The sequence below is a fragment of the Sceloporus occidentalis genome, unplaced genomic scaffold (assembly GCF_023333645.1).
Source record: "Sceloporus occidentalis isolate IW3139 unplaced genomic scaffold, rSceOcc1.0.p SCAF_4, whole genome shotgun sequence".
In the NCBI taxonomy this organism is placed as follows: Eukaryota; Metazoa; Chordata; class Lepidosauria; order Squamata; family Phrynosomatidae; genus Sceloporus; species Sceloporus occidentalis.
The window spans coordinates 110990950-111013342 of record NW_028316984.1 but is presented as its reverse complement, the minus strand read 5'-3'; the positions used below and the strand labels follow the sequence as shown (position 1 = coordinate 111013342).

The 22393-nt window shown below is 39.0% G+C and overlaps 1 protein-coding gene across 1 annotated transcript in view; it reads left to right on the top strand.

The window, feature by feature from the left end:
* QSER1 (glutamine and serine rich 1) overlaps nt 1-14086 on the top strand; it is a 53330-nt gene extending 39244 nt beyond the window's left edge. The window contains exons 8-13 of the mRNA XM_089521263.1: nt 1646-1869; nt 2609-2746; nt 5096-5193; nt 5510-5662; nt 8704-8799; nt 11851-14086. Coding sequence (XP_089377389.1) covers nt 1646-1869; nt 2609-2746; nt 5096-5193; nt 5510-5662; nt 8704-8799; nt 11851-11991 — 850 coding nt within the window. The 3' untranslated portion in view covers nt 11992-14086. The remainder of the gene's footprint in view (nt 1-1645; nt 1870-2608; nt 2747-5095; nt 5194-5509; nt 5663-8703; nt 8800-11850) is intronic.
* The last annotated feature ends 8307 nt before the right edge of the window (nt 14087-22393 follow it).

The window sequence follows — 22393 nt, the reverse complement described above, 5'->3', positions numbered from 1 at the left end:
AAGCTTCTGGTAGCTTTATGTACCTCTTCTCTCTCAAGGGCCTGAATTCTTGGGACAGTAGAAAAAGAGAGAGAGAAAGAATTCCTGGTGTGTGTTAAGTCAAGCGAGGAGAGGGAATATGAAATGAGGATGGAGGGAAGGAAAAAAGAGTTGAAGGTGGAGAGAAGAGAGAGATCAGAAGAAAGGGGCAAGTGTGCTGGCTTGGTGGTGAAGTTTTAAGGTTTTTTTTCTAACTTAGGCAAAGCTGGTCCAGTTGTTGACAACCATAGAATAGTACCATCAACAACAATTAAGTCCTTAAGTATCTGTGAAGTCGAAGGCTTTCATGGCCCGCATCCATGGTTTTTTTGTGGGTTTTTCGGGCTCTGTGGCCATGTTCTAGAAAATTTTCTTCCTGACGTTTCCCAGGCTCACACAGTATATATACACCCAACTTTCCAGGCAAAGCATTCTCTGAAGATGCTAGCCACAGATGCTGGCAAAATGTCAGGAAGAAAATTTTCTAGAACATGGCCACAGAGCCCGAAAAACCCACAAAAAACCATCTTTAAGTATCTAGTGCTGGTTAAAAACTGTGGGCCGAAACAGATGGCCCATTAAAGCCTGCTTCCGGGGATCTTGGGAGCATGGCGTTTATACATGGGTGGCTTCAAGACATGCTCCAGCAGTGTGGCATTTACATGCCACACACCACCAAAGCATCTTGAAACCACCCTGGAGCTGCGGCGGGGCCAGAAAAGTCAGCCCATTCCCAGCCCAAATAGGAGTGGATCTTTTCGGCTCCTATTTGGGCTGGGTTCAGGTTAGATTGGGGCCAATGGCATGTGTTTGCCATGACCCTAATGTGTCTTCGGCGGGGTCAGCTTCAAGCCACCTCTTCCTGGCCATGTGTTCCAGTCCTACATATATCTATGAATGTACATATATACAAATGCAGAAATGTTCTTTTAAAAAGTAATACACATTTAATGCAGAAGTAATAATACACACCAAACTATAACTAATCACCTAAATTAAATGAATGGAATTTTCACAAGTCAGGCTTGTATTAGTATAAGAAAGAAAGGAGACACATATCAAGATGCTGAAAAGATGTAATTTTATTAGCTAGAAAGCCTAATACATTTTGTACATTTTGGCTTATGGATACTCCTAATGCTTTCTTCAGTGGGATGCTTGAAATAAAAACTTTAGAAAATCCAAAACCTTTAGAAGTAGCCCTCCATATCCACAGATTTTTTCATCCACTGATTCAACTAACTACAGCTTAAACATAACTTTTCCAAATGAAAATAACATTTGGAATTTATATGTATAAATTCCATATGTTGCCATTTTATATGAGTTGCACCATTTTACTGTCCATTGCATTTAATGGGACTTGAGCATCCATGGATTTTGGTATCCATGGTGAATCCTGGAAACAAACCTCAGTGGATACCAAGGGCCACTGTAGTGGCAGAAGGAAAGCTTAAGATTATCCATAGTCTGAAATGACTCAGACCTTTAACTAGTAAGAGACCATTTTTAGCATCTTGAGATGTGCCTCCTTTTTCTCATATAGATTTCATACACTACAACCCAGCTTTTGTCCCCCCCCCCCCATATGTAACAACCTGTTTCAATTTCTCTGTCTTACTTGAAGAACTGTCCATTGTAAGCCAAGCACAAACATCAACAAAGTTCCTGATCCCCCGGCACCAAAAACTACAACAGTAACAACAAAAGTTTCTTCGATGAAACCCAAAGCTAAACAGCCAAAGATAAAGGCTGAGCCACCACCAAAGAAACGAAAAACATGGAAGGAAGAAATGCCTGCTACTCCTCAACTCCAGAGCGATGAGGAAAGTAGACCCCACCCTATCAAAAGTAATTATATTTCTATTTATTATTTTCTGCATGTTATCTGCTTTGTGTGTTTCCTGGCAAGTGTTGGTAGAACGTTGTGAACATTTATGACTTTCTGAAATTTACTTTACTCTCAGGTCTCATAATGTGATGTGATCAGTTACTTGTTGAGGTGGCAGACTTTTTATATTGCTTCATGATGCAGCCTTAGGCAGACAGTTCCTCTATGCATTTCTCTTCTGTGAAGAATACATTCCCAGACCTTGTATTTTGTAACTAAAGTCACTTTCATGCTGCAACATTTTAATCTTAGTTTCAAAACACAGTGCAGAAATAATCCAGTTTGAAACTTCTTTAACTGCCTTGGCTCAGTGCTAGGGAATCCTGAGAATTGTAGTTTATTGTGGCACCAGAGCTCTCTGACAAATAAGGTTAAATGTCTCACAAAACTACAGTTCCCAGAAATCCCTAGCATTGAGCCAGGGTAGTTAAAGCAGTCTCAGACTAGATTATTTCTGCAGTGTGCTTTGGACCCTGGCTTCCAGAATTCAACACATTTAGTATTTTTAGAAATTATTTGAAGTTTAGTGCAAAAGTAGAAATCTAATTACTTTTTCCTGATTAGGGTAACTCCTAGTGATCTTGATGCATTTACATTGCTTTGAGTCATCACTAGAGGTCGCCACAGTCATATCAAAGAAATCCCTTTATGGCATTAAAATGGAATTAGAAAATTATACTTGTATTTCTAATATTTTAGACACTGCACCTCCAGTTCCTGTTGTTGCTCGTTTTTTGAACACCAGAGCTATGAAGGAAACATTTAGGAGTTACATGGAACTGCTTGTTAGCATCGCCTTGGACCCAGATACTATGTTGGCATTGGAGAAGAGTAATGGTACAGTGTTCAGTCTTTTGATTATTTTATCTTATTACAGCTTACCATATTAAACCATTGCTAACAATTAAATAGGATCCATATTATAGGCACACGGGCACAGTGCTTCTGTGCGTGAATGGAAAAGTTGCCTTGTACTTCATTAAATGCTGTTTTGGAGGGTTACTTAGACCTTTGAGTTGAATTTTAAAGTGAAGAACCAGTAATACTAGTTCATTTTAATAGTTGTTGTTGTTTAAAAGAATAATATTACTGCAGGAGATAAACAGTAGAATTATTAGAACATACTTAGGGTTACTTTGAATAAGTTCTAGTTCTTCGTGATCTCTGTGATTCATACATACTGGTCATTCTGTGCCTCCAGGAAGCTTCTATAGCTGCATTTTGGAGGTAATTCAACTCCCTCACCTGCGTGCATATAATCCTTGTGTTGCTGCTGAAGCTCAGTTTGTTTTCATCCACCATTGTGGTAGGATCATTAGAAAGCCTCAGCATTTTGGCTTTTTCCAGTTATCAGTTTGTCTTTTTTTGCCTCTAGTGGCTTATGGTCCCAAAGACTTCCTTCAAGAAGTGTCTCAATTGTAGGGGTGAAGAATCCATTTTCTGATGGTCAAGCGTATTGTCTTTTCTGCCTGGGTGAAAGTCTTGTTTTATACACAATTTGCCAGATCTTTACATGGCAAGTGAGGTGTAACAGGCTTCTCATTTTAAAGATTAAAATAAAGTGCAACATGTTCATTTTCATCCAAAATATGCACAGGAGAATGATGTGTTTACCAAGACAACACTGTACTTTGAAGTAGTACCCAATACATAGAATAAAATTATTTGAGAGGATAGCTAAGAAACTGTAAAAGAAAGACAGATATTGTCGCTCCCACCCTGCTGCCATCTAGTTTATTGAAAATAGTATTGAGCTGTGTAATAGTTGATTTACAGTTCCTGCAGATTTAACATAAGCTTTGAAAGAAGACGTACCTTTTCTGGATATAGCAGATAAATAGTTGCTTGCATTGTCATGGATGAACTGGTCATTTTTATTGATTAAAGAATCAAATATCTGCCTCTTCTTTCTAAAAATAGTTGGTGGGGGTTCTTTACTTTTGAAATGGCCAGAGCAGGTGATGGGCAGACTAGAGATACTGCTGATATAGTTCTGTTTAAAACATTTTTTACAGTTTGGCTGTTCCTGCTTTAATTATTGTTGGTAATAATTTATATTTGAGGCCAAGAAGGGGCAGATTGCCTTTGACTTTATAGAGATTATTTCTTTTGCTAGATTTTATTGAGTTTGTTTCTTGTCTATAGATTGCTGCTTGGTGACACTATTTACTTCTCTATGTTTCTTGTATGATGCATCTAAGTTAATATAAAGTAATTTTAGTGTAGATGTGTAAATGATGGATCATGTTGTAGAGATGGATATGGTTTGGGTTCATTTTATCCAGACTATTGCAGAAAAAATATAATTGTGCACTTTTTCTTGCTATGGTGTCCCTATCCAACTGCAGCACAAGAGTAGCAAAGTTTCTTTAGTGTCATGATGCAGATTTCTCATATGATCCATTTACAAAACCTTAGCATATACAAGTCTTTTCTACAAAATATGTATATATTTGTATGATAATCATATTTGGGGTGTGGGTACTATGTCAGTTGTTGTGTGTCTTGTCTGCCTTGAAGTGGTTTGAAGTATCATAGTTATTTATTAAAAGGTCTTGAATGTTGTGCTGGCATTGCAATGCCACAATGGCAAACCCTTTTTCTCCTCCCTCCACGTTTGTGGCCCTCGGTGCTGACAGAAAACAGGCACAGGGTCTTTCCCAACCCTCCAGAGCAAGTAGGGTGAAATTGATGCAGTGAAGAGGAAAGAGAGAGCACCCTGCACCCTCTTGACTCCACTTGCAGAAGCAGCTAAGCCAGTGAATATTCCCTGCTGGATTTAAGATATAAATCATTCTTCATCAATTTAATACTAGGGTGGTAAACAATGCATAGAATCATCCCACTGGAAAATAGCATTCCTCAATAAAATCTTAGGATATATTCTGCTTGCTTCTGTATGCCTTCATGTCTGCATATGTGGACTTTCTGGAGCAGATTATAGAAGAGGAAAGAGAAAGCTTTACCTTGTAACATTGTGTGCCACCCAGTACATCCAACGAAAAATAGTCATACTCCAGATTATTCTGTATAAAAAAAGTACAATATTTGTATTGTTGTTTATAATAAAATCAAGGTTTCCTTTTTGGAATGTATATGGTTTTTTTTTAATAGTTGGTTGAATCCAAGGATAAAGAATGTGTGGATATGGAGGGCCAGCGGTAAAACACGTGTTTTCTTTTTTAGATGAGCTCCTTTTGCCACACATGAGAAAAATTGATGGCATGCTGAATGACAGTAGAAAAAAGTTGCTCTCAAAATTACGTTTGGAGCGCTCATTCAAGGTACTGATTCTTAAAATGTTTTTATGGCTACCTATTATCTTGCATTTTCAAAGGAAAGGGGGCTTTTTTCTACTCATCAGTTACCATAATAATCAATCTAAACCTTCACTTAAATCCAGATAACACTTCTTGCTACATTGTCTCTGGACATTTTTAAAGATCTGGATAGCGATGATTTCTCTCTCATGAACTGTTTTTTGCTTTGTATGCCTCATTTTATAAAAGGTTTCTAGTTAAATTTCTAGCACATCAATTTAAGACATTTTCTATAGTAAAATCCTACACAATCAGTAATCTAGTTTTGCTCTGTTTTAAGGCTGCTTTGGAAAGCTTTCCTGAACTGACTATAATCACTCGTGACTCTAAAACAAAAACAGGGGTGAGTGCAGTTTCTCGAATCAAAATGAATGGGAAAGCTTATAATAAGAAAACACTGAAGATTTCTAAAGCAACTACAAAATTAGCACAGGTAAGCATATGTCTTGTTTTTCTCTTTCCATATTTCTAAGCAAATCTAACTAAGTGTTGAATTAGTTGCATTTGGGTTGCATATTTTTGAATACACCTGGCTCCTTAAGTATATATTTTAAGGATTTTAAAAACAACTAGATTCATTTCATTTTATCTTTGTCTTTTGAAGTGCAAGAAGTAGTTACATTCTAAAAATGTAACTGTATTACATGTAGAGTAGAAAAAAACTTCTGAAAGAAATAGACTCACAACCAGACCTATGCACTCCCTTAGGATTAAGCAAGGACTTTTTATAATCCCCTTGCAGTGGTCATTAATCATAATGTGATGGCCTATAATTGCTATGTTTTTGATCTTGCACGGTAACATTTTTTATACTGGCACTTTAGTACTTGCTAATTTTGAGGGCCCCTGCACCAATAACATTAGTTACAAAGTCACCAGCTCTATCGGGCCTAGCTTAGACTAAGAAGGAGAGCCCTCCCTCCAGTCCATCTGATTCCATCAGGCCTCAGAGAGAGAGAGTCAAGCCCAGCTCCATCAGGTCTAGCTTAGACTAAGAAGGAGAGCCCTTCCTCCAGTCCATTTGCCATGGTCCAGGCTTCAGAGGGAGAGAAGAACTGCTGGACCCGATCCCCTTGCCCAAAGCCATTGCCTTCTCCTTTTGTGTCATGTCTTTTTAGATTGTAAACCTGAGAGCAGGGATCCATCTAATTAACCATTTGTAAGCCACTCTGAGAGCCTTTGTTGCTGAAGAGCAGGGTATAAATACTCAAATAAAATAAAATAAATTTCCCTCTATAGCTGCAGGAGTCAGCAAGAGAGAACTGCAGCAACATGAATGTCAAGAGGTATTCCCGAGTGAAGAAGAACAATAACTTAGGGTTCAAAAATAATGATAGTCTTACAAAACAAAACACTGTGCAGCCAAAACAGTTTTTAAAAAATTTAAATGGGTGGTCCATTTGCTTGTGCTAATCGCGAACAGAGGGTACTGAACACTGGGTAGTTTATTTTTTATCTCTGTGAGGAGAAAGAGATGAGCTAAATAAAGCAGTTTCCAACTGCTTTCAAGTCAGGATGTTTGCATGCCTCAAAAGTGGCTGGAAACTGAACCAAAGCTGTGCTCCGGGGCTAAAAACCAGAGCAAAAAGAAGCTGGGATGTTCTGACTTATCCTAGAAAATGTGCATGTTTGCTGCTGCATATGAGCGCCCCAAAGTTGCTGTGGCAAAAGAAATGAAAGTGTGACAGTTTCAGTGGCTATAATTAGAACATACACAAAGCAGACCATCCAACGAAGGGCATGTAATTGGGGGGGTCTTCATGATTTTGCTTTGCCAGTGTATCACTCACATACTGATGCACCGATGACTTGTACTGACAAAGCATTGCACGTCTGATTGTGTGGCTGCTCAAAGGGGTGGCTGTGCAACAGGATGGCATCTGGCCAGATCTAGGAGGTAATTGGAGGTGTGTTTGCGCAATATATGGTGGGGAGGCAACAAAAAAATTACCCAGCATGTGTATTTGGTCCACCTTGGGAGCAGACCGTGTGGGCAGCAGGGTTTCCACCCACTTTGGGAAAAAAGCAGGATTGAGCCACTTTGTCCTGCCCATCTGTTCCGGGTCTATGTGAGCTGGAAATGCATACCGGAAATCATGACTTCTATTGCTAATGAGTAGTAAGATGTTTTCCTAACTGCATACGATGTAGAGGGCTTTGACTTATGTGCCTCCAAGCGGTCAGATTGCCCTATGTTGCATGTCAGTAGACTGATCCTGCAAGTCCCATATTAGTTCCCTTTGTGTTGAGTCATAAACCCAGTGTGTCCTCTTTCTGTATCAGTTGGCAACTTTTTAAAAAATCTTCATGAAATCACACATTTTTATGCACAATTCTGTCCACAGTATGCATCTTCTATGCCATATGCCCAGAAGTATGAACTTTTGTATGCATTTTTGAGTCAAGAACTGTATCACAAAAGTGAGGACCATTTGCTATCTGGAAAATAATAGCATTTCAATCTGTGTAGAAGTCCAAGTAATGTAGAAGCTCAGTTTGCTTTAAAATATATACCAAATGAAATTCTCCCTCCTGCCTACCCCTTTTCGTGTCTAGTAGCGACTGTTCTATCAGCTTGTCAGGCAGTGTTACAGGTAAAAAGTATATATCCTTATTTCTTCAGTATTACCAGGCCTGCCCTCAGGCCTTTTCGGCTCTGCAAGAACCTGAGATGGCATGTACTTCCTCAGCCTTGTGACTGACAGAACAGCATTCCCGATAAGGACTTTGGAAAAGTGGCAGTGTGTCTGCGCAGTAATATAGCTGCACTAATACAACTCAAAAATCTCAAAAAATCCAAATGTAAAAATCTAGGAAAAAAAGATTTCCTCTGCCCCATCTCGGATTTGCCCCTTTTCACTCGCTGCCCCTCACTCCTGGAACCTTCTTCCCCTGCGAGCAAGGGCCATCACTTCTTTAACCAGCTTCAAAACGGAGTTGAAGACCATCCTGTTCAGGGCAGCGTTCCCAGGCATTGCATAATTGTCACTTGCTATTTGATGTTCTTTTGTTGGTTGTTTTATTGAATCATTTCCTGTATTGCTATGTATTTTATATGTATTATCCTACTAGAGGCCCCTTCCCCACCACCATTCCCTTTGTGTTGTGTCTTTTTAGATTGTAAGCCTGAGGGCAGGGAACCGTCCAATTAAAAAGATTGTATGTACAGCGCTGTGTAAATTTACAGCGCTTTATAAATAAAGGTTAATAATAATAATAATAATAATAATAATAATAATAATAATTTATTTTTTCTTTAAATATTGAAAGAGCTAGACTGCTTTAATATTATTGAAGAAAAAAATGGAACACATATTCTGTAATCTGTTACATCATGAAGATGTGCAATTTTAATGCATAATTTGGGGAATATATTCAATAATGTACTTTATTTATACATGGTAAACATAATTTATTAGAAATTTGTAGTTTGTATTTACTCTTGTAGCTAACAGTAACTATTTCTCTGTACAGGAGTTTGCTGTAGATCCAGAAAAAATACCATTATGTTCTTTGTATCATTCACTCCATCATTACAAATACCATATGTTTCTGAGGTGTAAAGTAGAGGTGAGTCCTTAGTTTATGATGTCATTGTATTTATGATCTAATGCAGTGAAACTAATGCAAAAATCAGATTTATGTATTAACAGTCTTAGGCCATTCAGTATGAGCTAATAATTGTGTTGAAACCATACTCTATCAAAATTGATTTGTTGGTGATAGTATCATAAGATTTTTAAAGATTTTTTGAATGAATGTATACAGACCTTGGAATATTCTTTTAAAAATAACTTGGTAGTGCTGCTGAAAATTTGGAAATTTTAAAATTAGATTGATTTAAAAATATTGAGATGTCAAAGAATACCCTTGGATGCCTTCTCCAGAAGTAACTTTTAAAAATTAATATTTTAATAATTTAAAAAAAAACAGATTACACAGTAGCATAAAAGACATCAATGAATAGCATGTCATCTAACTTTCAGTCCCATGTTATGTCCTCTTCCAGTTATTAAATCCATATTTCACTTCCCTCCCTCCCAGAGCTAATTTCCTATGGTCTTATTCCTATGTTCATTCCTTTATCTGAACCATTCCCTTCTTTTTTCTACAACTCATTTGTAATGTATTTTATAATTATTCAACATTTCAGTAAACATTACTCATTATACAGGGATACCAGTATTACCACTTGTTACCTTACTTCACAAAAGGTATACTGTTATACCCTTTTTATCCCAAAAAGTGGCAAATTGCATGTAACATTGTAATTTGTAACAATTGATTACAAATTGTGCGGAGCCATACCATAAAATAACTGGAATATTGCCATAGCTCCATTGTTGGAGTTATCATGAAAGCCCATTTTTATGTCATTGGACAATCCACCAAGTATTCCTGCACAGGAAAATTAATAGCAATATATGAACAGTTCAGATAAAGCAACTACCCTATTTTCCAGTGTGTAAGGCGACTCCCAAGTCGCCTCGCTGGCAGCATCCCTGGCCTCCTGTGCGGGGGTTTCGCGCCAGCTGGAAGGGGCCTCTCTGGAGGTCTGAGGCAGGATCCACGGCTGGGCTCTTTCGCCACCATTGTAGCTGCAAAAGGTGGCGGCGGGGAAGCGGCTCCAGAGCCAGCCAGGCCAAGGAAAAGATTCGGACCCTTAATTCTTGCCGCTGCCGCTCGGGATACTCTAATCCTCCAGCGGCTTCAGAAGTCCGTCGCGGAAGCCGCTGGAGGAGCGGAGTATCCCGGGTGTTAGCGGCTGCGGCGGAGTTCTGAAGCCGCTGAAGGATCAGAGAATCCCGGGTGGCGGCAGCAAGAATTAAGGGGACGGCTCTTTTCCTTGGCTCGGACGGCTCTGGAACCGCTTCCCTGCTGCTGCCTTTTGGAGCAACAATGGCGGCGAGAGAACCCAGCTGCGGATCTTCCCTCAGGCCTCCAGAAAGGCCCCCTCCAGCCGGGGCAAGTGCCTGCTGGCTGGGAGAAGACCCAGCAAGGACCCCAGAGACAGAGAAGTGACTATGCCATTCGCCTGTCTCTGGGGTCAAAATCCAGCACATAAGATAGACGTAAAGAGTTGCCTTATACACCGGAAAATACGGTACTTGCCAATATTTCTGAAAGGCATCTCTTACCAATGCAAAGTTAATGTATCTGAGCGGTGCTTCAGTACTGGCAATAGAGGCCTGGAATACAGGGGCATAAAGAAGCAGATTATGGCCACATTGTAGGCGCGTTGTTTATACAACACATGCCTCCAACATGGCTGTAAGCTGCGCCGAGGCTGTACACTGGTCCTTTAGACTAGAACAAAAAAGGATCCAGGATAATCCAGCTCCTGTTGGTGTGGGTTGGATCCGCTGGCGGCAGCCCAGTTTTGGAGCAGGCCATGCAGTTGCCACAGCCCTGGACCGCTTGTGGCCAGAACAGCCTCATGCCACTGCTTCTTCCCTGTCTGTTCCAGGCCAGAGTGTTGTGAGTCAGAATATTTTCATTTTCAAGAATCTGGTGTACTGCTGTTTGTAGAATCAAAATTGAACCTGCCCGTGAGATCCAGGATCTAATTTAAAAGAGGCAGAAGCTGGATATGTATCTTGACACCATGGGGGTGGGGAGAATATTTAAGCATTATGAAACAGAAGGTATAGGTACCTGTTTCTTTTTCATAGTGGGGCTTATAGCAATTTGAGATTATCATCCATGGAATGCACAGACTCTTTTTTTTTGTTTAAAAATTAGTAGTGAAAGCTTCTCACTCCACAGTAGGGTTAGCCTTCCACTGGGCAAGGATGGAACATAGCTCTGATCCCAGGATTACAGTATATACTCAACTATAGGCCGACCTCATGTATAAATCGAGGGCAAGTTTTGGGGCAAAAATTATGAATTTTGCTATGACCCATGGATATGTCAAGGGTAAAACTTAGGAGCATATAGCAAAGGATCTAAAGATGTAGCAAAGTAAAACAATGTCAAAGAATTTACAAAATTCCAGCAGACATAACTCTATGTGCTTAGTCTTAAGGCTGGATGGATGAGACAGTAGAGAGGGTGAGTGATTCCAGGACAGATTATATTCTTGCTTTTCACCAAGGGATAGTTTCTTATTTTAAATAAGAGTTAAGATACTCTACATACATTGACCCTTGGATAAATCGACTCAGGGTTTTGGGGTCATTTTTTGACCTAAATTTCTAGACTTATACATGTGTATATACAGTATACTTGTGTGAGTTTAGTATAAAAGAAATGTGCAGGTTCGCAAGTTCTAGTAAAGCTCCAGTGGCCCCTAACCTTGGCCATGTATCTTTGGGATTATTGGAGTTCAATATCTAAGGATCTGCAGTTGGAAAGGACAACTTAATTGAATATTGCAGGTGATTCCTGAATACAGAAAAAGTGCTTTATTTAAGAAAAAATCTTGATTTTATTAGGAATTTCCTCCACTGAGCTTTATTATGTTTATGTAGTAGTTGTCCATTGTAACAAAAGAGAACTAAATATTCTCAGAGATAGGAATATGACTGTTAAAATGTGACACCTCTGACTAAAGAGTGTACTGCAAACCTGTAAGTATTAGCAGACTTAATGGTGACCTGCTTTTTGCTCTGCCAACAGATCTCTTCTGTTCAAAAGAAGAATCTAGATCTAGGCCAGGAGGAGATTGTACAACAGTGTATGAAAAATATGAAATGGATTGAAGATCTCTTTGAGAAGTTTGGTGAACTTTTGAATCATGTACAGCAGAAATGTTCATAGCAAACTTTGTCCCCAACGTCACTGTTTTTCTGTCACACACTTCAACAAAAACTGAAAGGTCAGAGAAGCTCTTCTTAGACTGATCATGCCAGACTCAATTCTAGGTCAGAGGAATTTGTGGTGTTATTGATTCGTGGGCTTCTGTTATGGAAAAATTATGCTGCCATGCACATGAAACTACAAAGGAACCTCACTGCATTTTTAACCTGAAGAATGATTTTTTTTTCCTATTTTGTAAACTCTTGTATTGAAATAACTTGCGTTTATTTTTTGGCAAATGATCAAAGCATGCACAAAACTTATATTTTGGGGCTGTGATGAGAATAACAAAATATCATGGCCTTTTTCAGAATCTCAACACTAGGAAGAGTCTGGATGCTAAATATTTAGAGTCTTGAACATTTTGGAAACACAGCTAGTATGACATGAAAGAATAATTGCCATCACAAATCCTGCTTTACTGACTATTTTTACTTCTATTATGTTCAGAAGACTGGACATGGAGCTGGTGCAATCCTATGACTGCTATTTCGTGTCAAATTATATTGTAATGAAAAACAATGACCTTAACTATTTTCCCTGGGGATTTTGATGGGGGAAAAACATTTTCCTTTATACTGTGCTTTTTTCCTCAATTGGAAAAAAAAATTGTACATTTTATCTCACTAACAGTTGTATTTTTCACAGAGAAAAAAAAAGGATGGCTTAAAGTTGTTCCATGTATCTTTGTAATACACTTCCCATTGTTTTCAGTAAATCTTGTTCATTTTATATATTAATTTCATATTGTAAACGATATTATCTTGAGATAACCCTTTTGTTATTCAGTACAGGTTTGCTTCAGTGTTAACCAGGAATAAGACATACTAGACTTTATAAGTTTGCTTTATGAGTATAGTTGTGTTTAAACACTGCATTTTATTTTCTAATACATGAAAATTCTTCGTTAATTGACAGTTTCAGTGAACAGCTACTGCATTTGTCTTCTGGACAATAGGGATTGGTGACTGAATAAAATATATGCAGTGTTGAACACAGCTGACAGTGATTTTTTTTTTTTTAAAGAACTGGTAATGGCAGAACTGTTTGCTTCTTGGTGCCTTTTAAAGTCAACATACTTTTGCAGCTGTCTTTCTGCAGTAGGACCAGTAGTCTCAGACTACAAATATATTAAACTCAAATTGATAGGAAACTTTCTTGATTTGCCAACAGATTGCCTTACTTCACAGTCACTAATTCAAAGTGTATAAGTCTTCTGCTTGGAATTGTGAAAAGACTGAACGTATTGTGTCAGATAACATACAGAAATAATTCATTTGTCCTTTCACTGCCACTTAGTGCCTTAATTTCAGCCAAGAAAGCAGGTCTCCTTATTCACTAGCCAACCAGGATATTCTTGTATGTAGCATGGTGTCTTTTCCCTAATTGTACATATGTTCATTGCACCTTAGATTTGTAATGTATAATGAAGGGCTGTGATTATGAACAATTAAATTAGGATTTCAAGGTTCTCAAAGGACATTTTGATCATATTGTGTCTGTTATGATAAGAGACAACTTCTGTATTTTCAAAAGATTTTTTTTATGTGGATGTGATACTCCTCATTTCATTTCTATGAGGGAAGAAAAGAGTCAATGAAAATTTTGATAAATTCCCCATTGGTGTTTGTCTTGCACTTTCTTTGTACTCCGCTTGCCTTGAAAAAGCCAGATTCTTTACTGTGATTGTGCATACACTGAACCTCTGCTGGAGGAGTGGGTAATATATGGCCTTCCATATATTGGACTGCAAGGCCCATCAGCCCTAGCCAGCATAGTAAAAAATAAGGGATAATAGGGAATGCAGTCCAGCAAGATCTGGAGGGTCACAGTTGTCCATCCATTGTACTGGTTCTTTAGGAAATTTGGTGGTCTGAAACATGGATATTGAGAGCAGCTCCTATCATACAACTCCAGTCCTGTACCATGTTAGGGCTACATCTGAGTACTCAGCTAAAAATGACTCTGGTTTATTATCTGCCTGCAAAGAAGAAGGCAATATTGCTAAAGTTATTGGATTTCCATTCATTTCCTAAATAAAATTAACTTTCTACTACTTTAAGGCTGCACCTCAATGTGGCTGGCTTTTGAGCTGACATTTATGTTGTGCTGTAAGTAAGGTATGTGTTAGGACATTAGACCGTTTTTTTAAATAATAGAGATGTAATATTTTTATTACACCATGCAAATAATCTATTAATTTGTAGGAGGTTATGGGAGAAGATTTTCCAATAGGTTTTTGTCAGTAGGTACAGTGGAACCTTGCCTTACGCGAGGGATCCGTTTCAGACCCACCCACCCCCCCGCCTATGCTCGAGCCCCATTAGACTGAATGGGGCTCATGCATGTTGTAGTGTGGCACACACATTCAGTGGCCGTGCGCGCCATAGGCAGTATTACAGCGCAGCTTTCGTGTAAACAGGAAGCCGCATATGGCGCACCCACATATGGAGCGGGCACGCTGTATTTTGGATTTAATACCTGGAGGTTCACAAACATAAACCAAAAAGTTTTTCTACAACAAATTAGCATTCATCTCAACACTAGTTAATGTATACAGTATACTTGAAACATATGAAGAGTTAGTATTTATATATAAAATAAGCTACATATTTTATGTTATGCAGTCACTACATAAAGTAGCAATCAAACAATACAAGTAGCTGTCTAGTATTTCTTCTGTTCTTTAAAGAAAATAAGTGAAACTTTCAGAGTTCTCTCATTTCAACTATGCCCCAAATTTAGGTTCTTAGGGCATTATTGAAAAACTGTTTTAACTGAACAAAACTAGGGATTGTGTCCTGCATAAATAGTAATTTCAGGATGCAGTCCTATCAATACTATAAAGGGTAAGCCTCAATGAAATCATTGGGACTTATTTTCTGTGTAGAATTGTGTTGTCAGCTTTCTCTTTCATTTTTAGCAAGACTAGGCAGCAACTTGAGACCCATCGTGGTGTAATGGTTTGAGCATTGGACTAAGACTCTGGATTCCAGAGTTAGAATCCATGCTCAGCAATGGAGTCCCATTCAGTTTATTTTACAGTTTCAGTGTAAATTGGGCAAGTCACACTCTTTTCAGTTTTAGAGGAAGACACAGGCAAACCACCTCTGAACACATCTTGTCAAGGAAACCCATGATCAGTTTGCCTTGGTGTTGCCATAAATCAGAAATGCCTTGAAGGCATACAGCAACCGGTGACAATTTTATCACATGAAGGAAATGTAAGAAGTACCTTGGCATTACATAAATGCAGCACAAAAGTTTTATGTATTTTACTAGATAGGCCTTCTTTCTCAGAGAACTTTCACACAGCTTGCTTACCCTCAGTGTGAGTCAAAGAAGCTCTCTGCACGGCAAAGAATTTGGATATGTTTTAGATTACATTGTGTTGCTATGCAGAACATTGGCGAGGGCTGTTAACCCTCATGGCTATTTATTGCAAAAAAAAAAAAAAGGTTGGTGGTGATAGTGCAACAATATTTCACAGTCATCCAGAATTATTGATTATTTGTTTTCATTGAGAAGTCCCTAATAATCTTGCAGGAAAACACAGGGTTCCTTTGAAGAAATGGAAAGCCACTGAGGTAGTCATTCAGAATGAAGCATTTTTAGGAAAACGCAGTGACATTTGTGCAAAATAAAGTATCAACAAGGATTTTAGGTATTCGTGTCAACAAATGAAAGGAGGGCAAAATTAATTGTTACCATCCAGGGGCCAAAGTGCAATCCTGCTTAATAATGGTTGTTCACAATATCAGTTTTCTTAGTAGGCTAAAACACCACATGGAATTCAGCCATTAATTATGTAACATAGAGCCGCTACAGACTGGCGTTATACTCCCATGTAGGGGCATGGAGTATGCATGCTGGCTTCCCCTACGCTGGCCCAGTCGCACAGCGGGGGGCATCACAATGCTCCGTTGGTGCAGCATTTAAATGAGTTGTGCCAAAAGAGCACTGAAAAGCTGCCACAGCAGCTAGGGCGCCCTTTCCATGGCACGAAAAGGAGCTGCTTTTTGTAGCTTCTTTTTGTGCCATGGAAAGGCCAAATCGGGGCCATGGTGTGTAGCTGCCACGGCCCCAATCCATGAAGGAAAGGGGCAGCTGCAGGCCACTCCAAAAGGGCAGTCTGTTTAGCCCCATAAACTACTATTCTCTCTTTTCTTCCATCTGGGAAGCTCTATAAATAGTAATTTTGTGTTTAAGATGATGATCCTTTGCAAATTAATCACACAAGCAGATTTTTAAAATATTTGTACAGCAGACATGTTGGTTAAATACACTGAAATTGTTGGGAATGGCTTCTGTTTTAGTCTGTTTAGAACCAATCATACTTGAGCAGAGAGAGTACATGCAAGATTCACTCAGGCCAATTCATTCCCAGAATATCACATGAATACAATACTGACAGGCTACAGAAGCACAGTAAACCGCGAATGTAACAACTGGTATCAAAACAAGCTCTAAATTATTACATGGTGAGGTTGGCATTCCAACAAGCATTGTTTATGCTTTCTTTGCTTTAGTTGTAACTTCTCTAATCCAGGAGTGGAGAACATATGGTGTCCCAGATGTTGGCCTGTAACTCTAATCATCTTTAAACATTGTCTATGCTGACTAGGGCTGATGGTAGGTGCAATCCAGAAACATTCAGTGGGGCACTGCCTGCTCAAATTTCTGGTTGTAGAACTGATACAAGTGAGTTCTAAAACAATATTTACCTGGAAGTTATATCTTTTTTCCTTTTGCTTTAAGTAATATATGTTACGAAGGAAACTCAAAAGTGTCTTCCAATGAACAGTCTTCATAGAGGAAATATATTTTAAATATTTAAAATTTTACAGCTATTTAATTTAAAAATGAATAAGCCAAAACTTTTAGGAAACTAAAAATCAAAGTATAGATGACAATTCAGTGTTTGGCATCTAACACTAGCATACCTTTTTGTATAGTATTATACAGTGCACATCCTATATGTACCCTATTTAAGTTAATGTTCACAAATGCATGTTAATTCCTATCCTCTATATAATGCAAAAAAAAAAAATAGGCTGGGACTAATGGGAGATATGCTTTTAAGTCCCGTTTTCAGGTGGTCCACAATAAATGTATAGAGTTACGGAAAAGTCACTTTTTGTATTGTTGATTTGATGTTACTAAACTCATTAAAGTGGAAAAAACTTTTTTAAAATACTATTCAATGATTTATTGTTCAATGAGAAAGTTCTTTGTTCAACTTTGGTCTGAAAGAATATGTACTGCATCAGTGTGTTGGTCCCAATGTTGTCATGTTGAAAGCTGAACAGAGTTAACTTTTTCTACTTTAAGCAGAGCCACTAGTATACCTAACAGGGTGGGGTTTTTTTTTGGGGGGGGGGGTTGTCCTGGTTTCTAAAGACCAGCTGATAAGATTGTGAACTCTATAGTAAAAGTCAATTTGTTTCCTCTTCAAAATAATGGGTACAGAACATGTATTACAGAAATTTATTCTTTCTGTGGAGAGTGGCTGCATTCTGATTGAATAAAACCATTGTTCACATGATGAAATAAGATGCAGATGAGGGGCCAATAAAACATAACTGGAATGTTTATGAAATATTTATGGTAAATGACATTGATACATAATTCAACAGAACTAAGATCCAAAGACTTGATTGGGTTTTTTCATAAAAGAAATCTTAGTACTATGGAAATCAAAGCTTAATTCCCAAGTAATAAGTAAAAAAATAATTATGAAGTGAAGGCTACACCCAAAGTATAATTAAGGATGTGACAAATTTGTTTCTGCACATTTTTTTGAAATAAAGAGAGAGAGAAATGGCCTCATCTAACCATACAGTGGCCAGTGTGATATAGTGGCCTGAGTATTGGATTAAGACTCCAGGAGACCAGGATTCAAATCCTTGCTTAGCCATGGGAGTTCCCAGACTGATGTTGAGCAACTCTCACAGTCTCTCAACCTTTGAGGAAAACAAAACTGCCTCTGAAAAAAAAATCTTTTGATGCCAGTCCTATGCATAGATACCTAAGAATGTTCCCCACTGGCTTGGATCTAGACTCAATTGCAAAGTTGTTGTTAATTGCTGTTAATTTGATTTCAACTTAAGACAACCCGATGAACGAGAAGCCTCCAAGTCATCCTGCTCAATTCCTGCAGACTCAGGGCCACAACTTCTCTGACTGAGTCTATCCATCTTTTCCTGCTGCCATCTTTTGCTGCTGCCTTCTACCTTACCAAAAATTATTGTCTTCTCTAGTGAGTCATGTTTTCTTATACAGCCAAAGTATGAAAATCAGTTTTGCCATCTTGGCTTCTAGGGATAATTAAGGTTTGATTTGCTCTCAGACACATTTATTGGTCTTTTTATCAGTTTGTATCCTTAGAACTCTTCTCCAGAACCTTATTTTAAGTGAGTTGGTTATTTTCCCTATCAGCTTTCTTCACTTGTCCAGCTTTCACAACCATACATATAAATGGGAAATATGATGGCATGGACAATCCTAATTTTAGTATTCAATTGCATATTTTTACACATCAGGATCTTGTATAGTTCTTTCACGGTTGCCCTTCCAAGTCCTTGTCTTCTGATTTCTTGACTCGTCTCCATTCTGATTAATGACTGAGCCAGGGTATGGTCCTTATTTTGTTAATGGTCAACTGCACTTTCTTCCTTGATTTTCTTCAGTAATGGTTCCAAGACTTTGCTATTTGCAAAGTAGACCCATTGAAATCAGTAGGACTACTCTAAGCATAAATCAGGATACTGCCACACTGCAGAATTAATGCAGATTGATATCTTTTTAACTGTCATGGCTCCAACCTATGGAATCCAGGGGTTTGTAGCTTATTTGTAGCATCAGAGTTCTCTGACAAAGAAGGCTGAATATCTCAAAAAGCTACAAGTTCTTGAATTCCATAACACTGAGCCATAGCAATTAAAGCAGTGCCAAAGTGCATTAATTCTGCAATGTAGATACAGCCTAAATCTAAATCCAATCATTGAACTTGGTAGGACTTCGGAATCAAGAGTTATGCAAACATCTGGCTTGTCTTTTAGTAAAATGTAACAAAGATTAAAAGGCTGCAGCGCCTTCATAGATTTCAGTTCATTGTGTTCAGAAGGCCTAGTTCTGCATGTTCTGACACAGCAAGCACCACTGTAGGTGGGGGACTTGTTCCTTGATCCACTGTGTGCTTTTTGTATGCTCCTACTGGCACCTATAAATGTTATATGGTAAGTACAAGCATCCTCAAAGTTGTAACTCAGACTTGTGTGACGCTTATTTCAACAAGTCCCAGAAAATAAATTGTCCCAAATTCACAGTCACAATGACCTGCCATTCCTCTTTCAGTTCCAATGTTTGATGTTTAGGGGTAAGTCCAGGTTGCAGGGGGGTGTTTAAATGTGCTGTTATCTCACAGTTGATTTGCCAGGGGTGTTGCTGCCTAATTTAATTAACTAAACCCATTTCAATGTAAACTAGCTTTGATACTGAAACTGCTTACCCATGATAAGCAACAACTTTTATGGGGAAATAAACAGGCAGTATTGCCAGTTTTAATTAACTGGACCCATTTCAGTCTCACTTCAGCGCTAGCTTTGGAGCAGAAACTGCCTTAACCACAGTAAGCAACATGCTTTATTTGGAAAGGAACAAGAGAACTCTTGCAAAAGAAGGGGGAGGAGGTCATTTTTCAAATAAAAAATACAAACTAATTCATCACAACCTTTGATTGTAGCGTACACAACTAGATCACTATTGTTGTTGTGGTTCATGTTCTTTTTTTCCTTCATCTTTTCCCCAAAACTGGGACTCAAGGTGGCTTACAATTTAGAATACAATGCATTTAAGATATACAAAAATTAAAATTAAAATGGAATTGAACTAACAACATTTAAAAACATGCAGTGAAAAATGAGAGAAAGTAGTTTGGAAAATAGCCGAGTTAGAAGAGTAAAAGCAATACATCAGCCCTGAAAGCCCTTTCATTTAATAACCTTCATTTTAAAACACTGTCACATTTAAAACACTAGTATTTGCCTGCTGACTAAATCATTGTAAGGAGCTGGCTGTTCTAGCCAATCTAGGAAAGGAGCTCCAGAGCCTAGGGAAAACCACAGAGGAGGCCCTGTCTTGTGTTCCCACCATTCTTGTAAAGCGGTATCCCATGATAGGTTCACCTTAGGGTTATCATAAGTAGGCAACAACAAGAAATAACTGAGATAAGGCCTCTCCTTGAGGATTTCAGTGGCCAGGTAGGCTTAGATGTAGAAATTGGTGAGTCAGATAACTGTAGTGGTTAACTTTGAAAATGCAAAGATTTCAGGATGCAGTGGAAGAGTCACATTTCTACACCTTCGGCTTTTGTTCCCGGTGTGAAATCTGTAAGAGTCTAGCTGAAAATACTCGCTGGAGAAGGTAAGGCATGCTTCATGAATTCAGACCTAGTCTCTCCAACATTACTTGACATGTGAGTGGTCCGCTCATAGTGTTTAAAACAGAGTCCAGGGATGAGTCGTCTTGCCAAGAAAACTCCATGGTGGGGTCACCATAAGTCAGAAATGACTTGAAGGCACACGACAGCAACTATAAGGATGAAGAGTGAGGAAAGGGGAAAGTAAAAAAGCAGAATGGAAAGGACGAGGGAGAGAAGAAGCCAAGAGAAAAAGAAATGGATGAGTTTGAGGCAAACTGTGTCAGGAAATGACATTGGTGTGGCCACTAGGGGGAGCTGTTGTGCAAATAATTTACAGTTCCAGTGGCAGCTAATGTGTCAGCATTCAAACAGTGCACCATCGGAATGTTGATGCAACTGTCAACTGTCAGTTCTCAACTGTCACTGAGAGACAGTTGGTGCCTGAGAGTGGGCTGTGTCTGTGACTGTGGGAGAATTGGTGCCTCAGAGAGTGGGCTGTGTCTGTTACTGGGAGGCAGTGAGATGGTTGTGTGTTAATGTGGCTGCCTCAGAGGTTGTGTTATTGTTGGTTGGTGTAAATAGTGTGTATTAGAGACGGATGTCCAATACACGGTGTATATCTATGTTGTAAATACTGCAAAGGAAGATTAATACCCTCGTTTAGAGTGAAGACTTGTAAGAGTCATTATTAGTTGAAGACATCTTCACAGATTCCTTCTTCTTGGCATCCTGTTGACGTGGTTGAACTCTGCAGGTGGTCGTGGTGGACACTGCGCGTCATTTCCATAGGTCCCAACAAAGGTTATGGGCACAGCACACGAGCCACAACAAACTGTTCACTTATTCAGCCACACACATAGCACTGTGTTACCTCCTTCCTTGGAGGTCTTTAAATAGAGGCTGGATGGTCATCTGTCAGTGCGGATGATTTGATTGTGAGTTCCTGCATGGCAGAATGGGGTTGGACTGAATGGCCCTTGTGGTTTCTTCCAACTCTATGATTCTACGAGTATATCTGGGTATATCTGCACCGCAAGAGACAGCATGATATAGTAGTTTGAGTGCTGGACTGTGACTCTGGAGACCAGGGTTCAGTTCCCTGTTCGGCCATGAAACCCACTGGATGACAAGTCAAACAAAACAAACAAGCTTCATTTATATACCGCTTCACACCAAACTAGCAGTGTCCAAGCTGTTTACAACTGTGAGCTAATTGCCCCCAACAATCTGGGTACTCATTTTAGTGACCTTAGAAGGATGCAAGCCTGAGTCGAGCTTGAGCCCTTTCGCTGGTACTGAACTCGCAACCTTATGGTTTTGAGTGAGTGGCTGCAGTACAGGCCTTTAACCATTTAACCATTGCGCCACCAGGGCTCCTTTCAAATGCTCTCATCCTCAAGAGAAGGCAATGGCAAACCTCCTCTGAAAAAATCTTGTCACGAAAACCCCCTGATAGGTTCATCTTAGAGTCACCATAAGTGGGAAACAACTTGAAGGCACACAGCAGCAGCAGCAGCAACAAAAATAACAACATCTGCACCATAGACTGAAACTGAAAGAGATATTACCTTAATATGGGTTTTTGTGGCCTCAGTACCCTAAAGATACTAGATGCTTTCTGATCTTGGCAACTAAGCTCTGGTTAGTACTTGGGCAAGAGACCGCCAACAAATAGCTGGCCATATTTCAGAAGGAGCTGGCAAAACCACCTCTGAGTAAACCCTATGACATTCATAGGGTTGCCATAAGTCAACGGGCGACTTGAAAGCATGCATCTGAGGAAGTAGGCCCAAGTCTACAAAAGCTCACCAGCTTCTTTCAGTCTCAAGGGTGATGCAAGATCCCTTTTTAACTGATTTTTATACAAATCCAGGTTTCAAACTTAAAGTAAAGCTCATTACATACTGATTATCTTATTATAGAACCTTAAGTCTAATATAT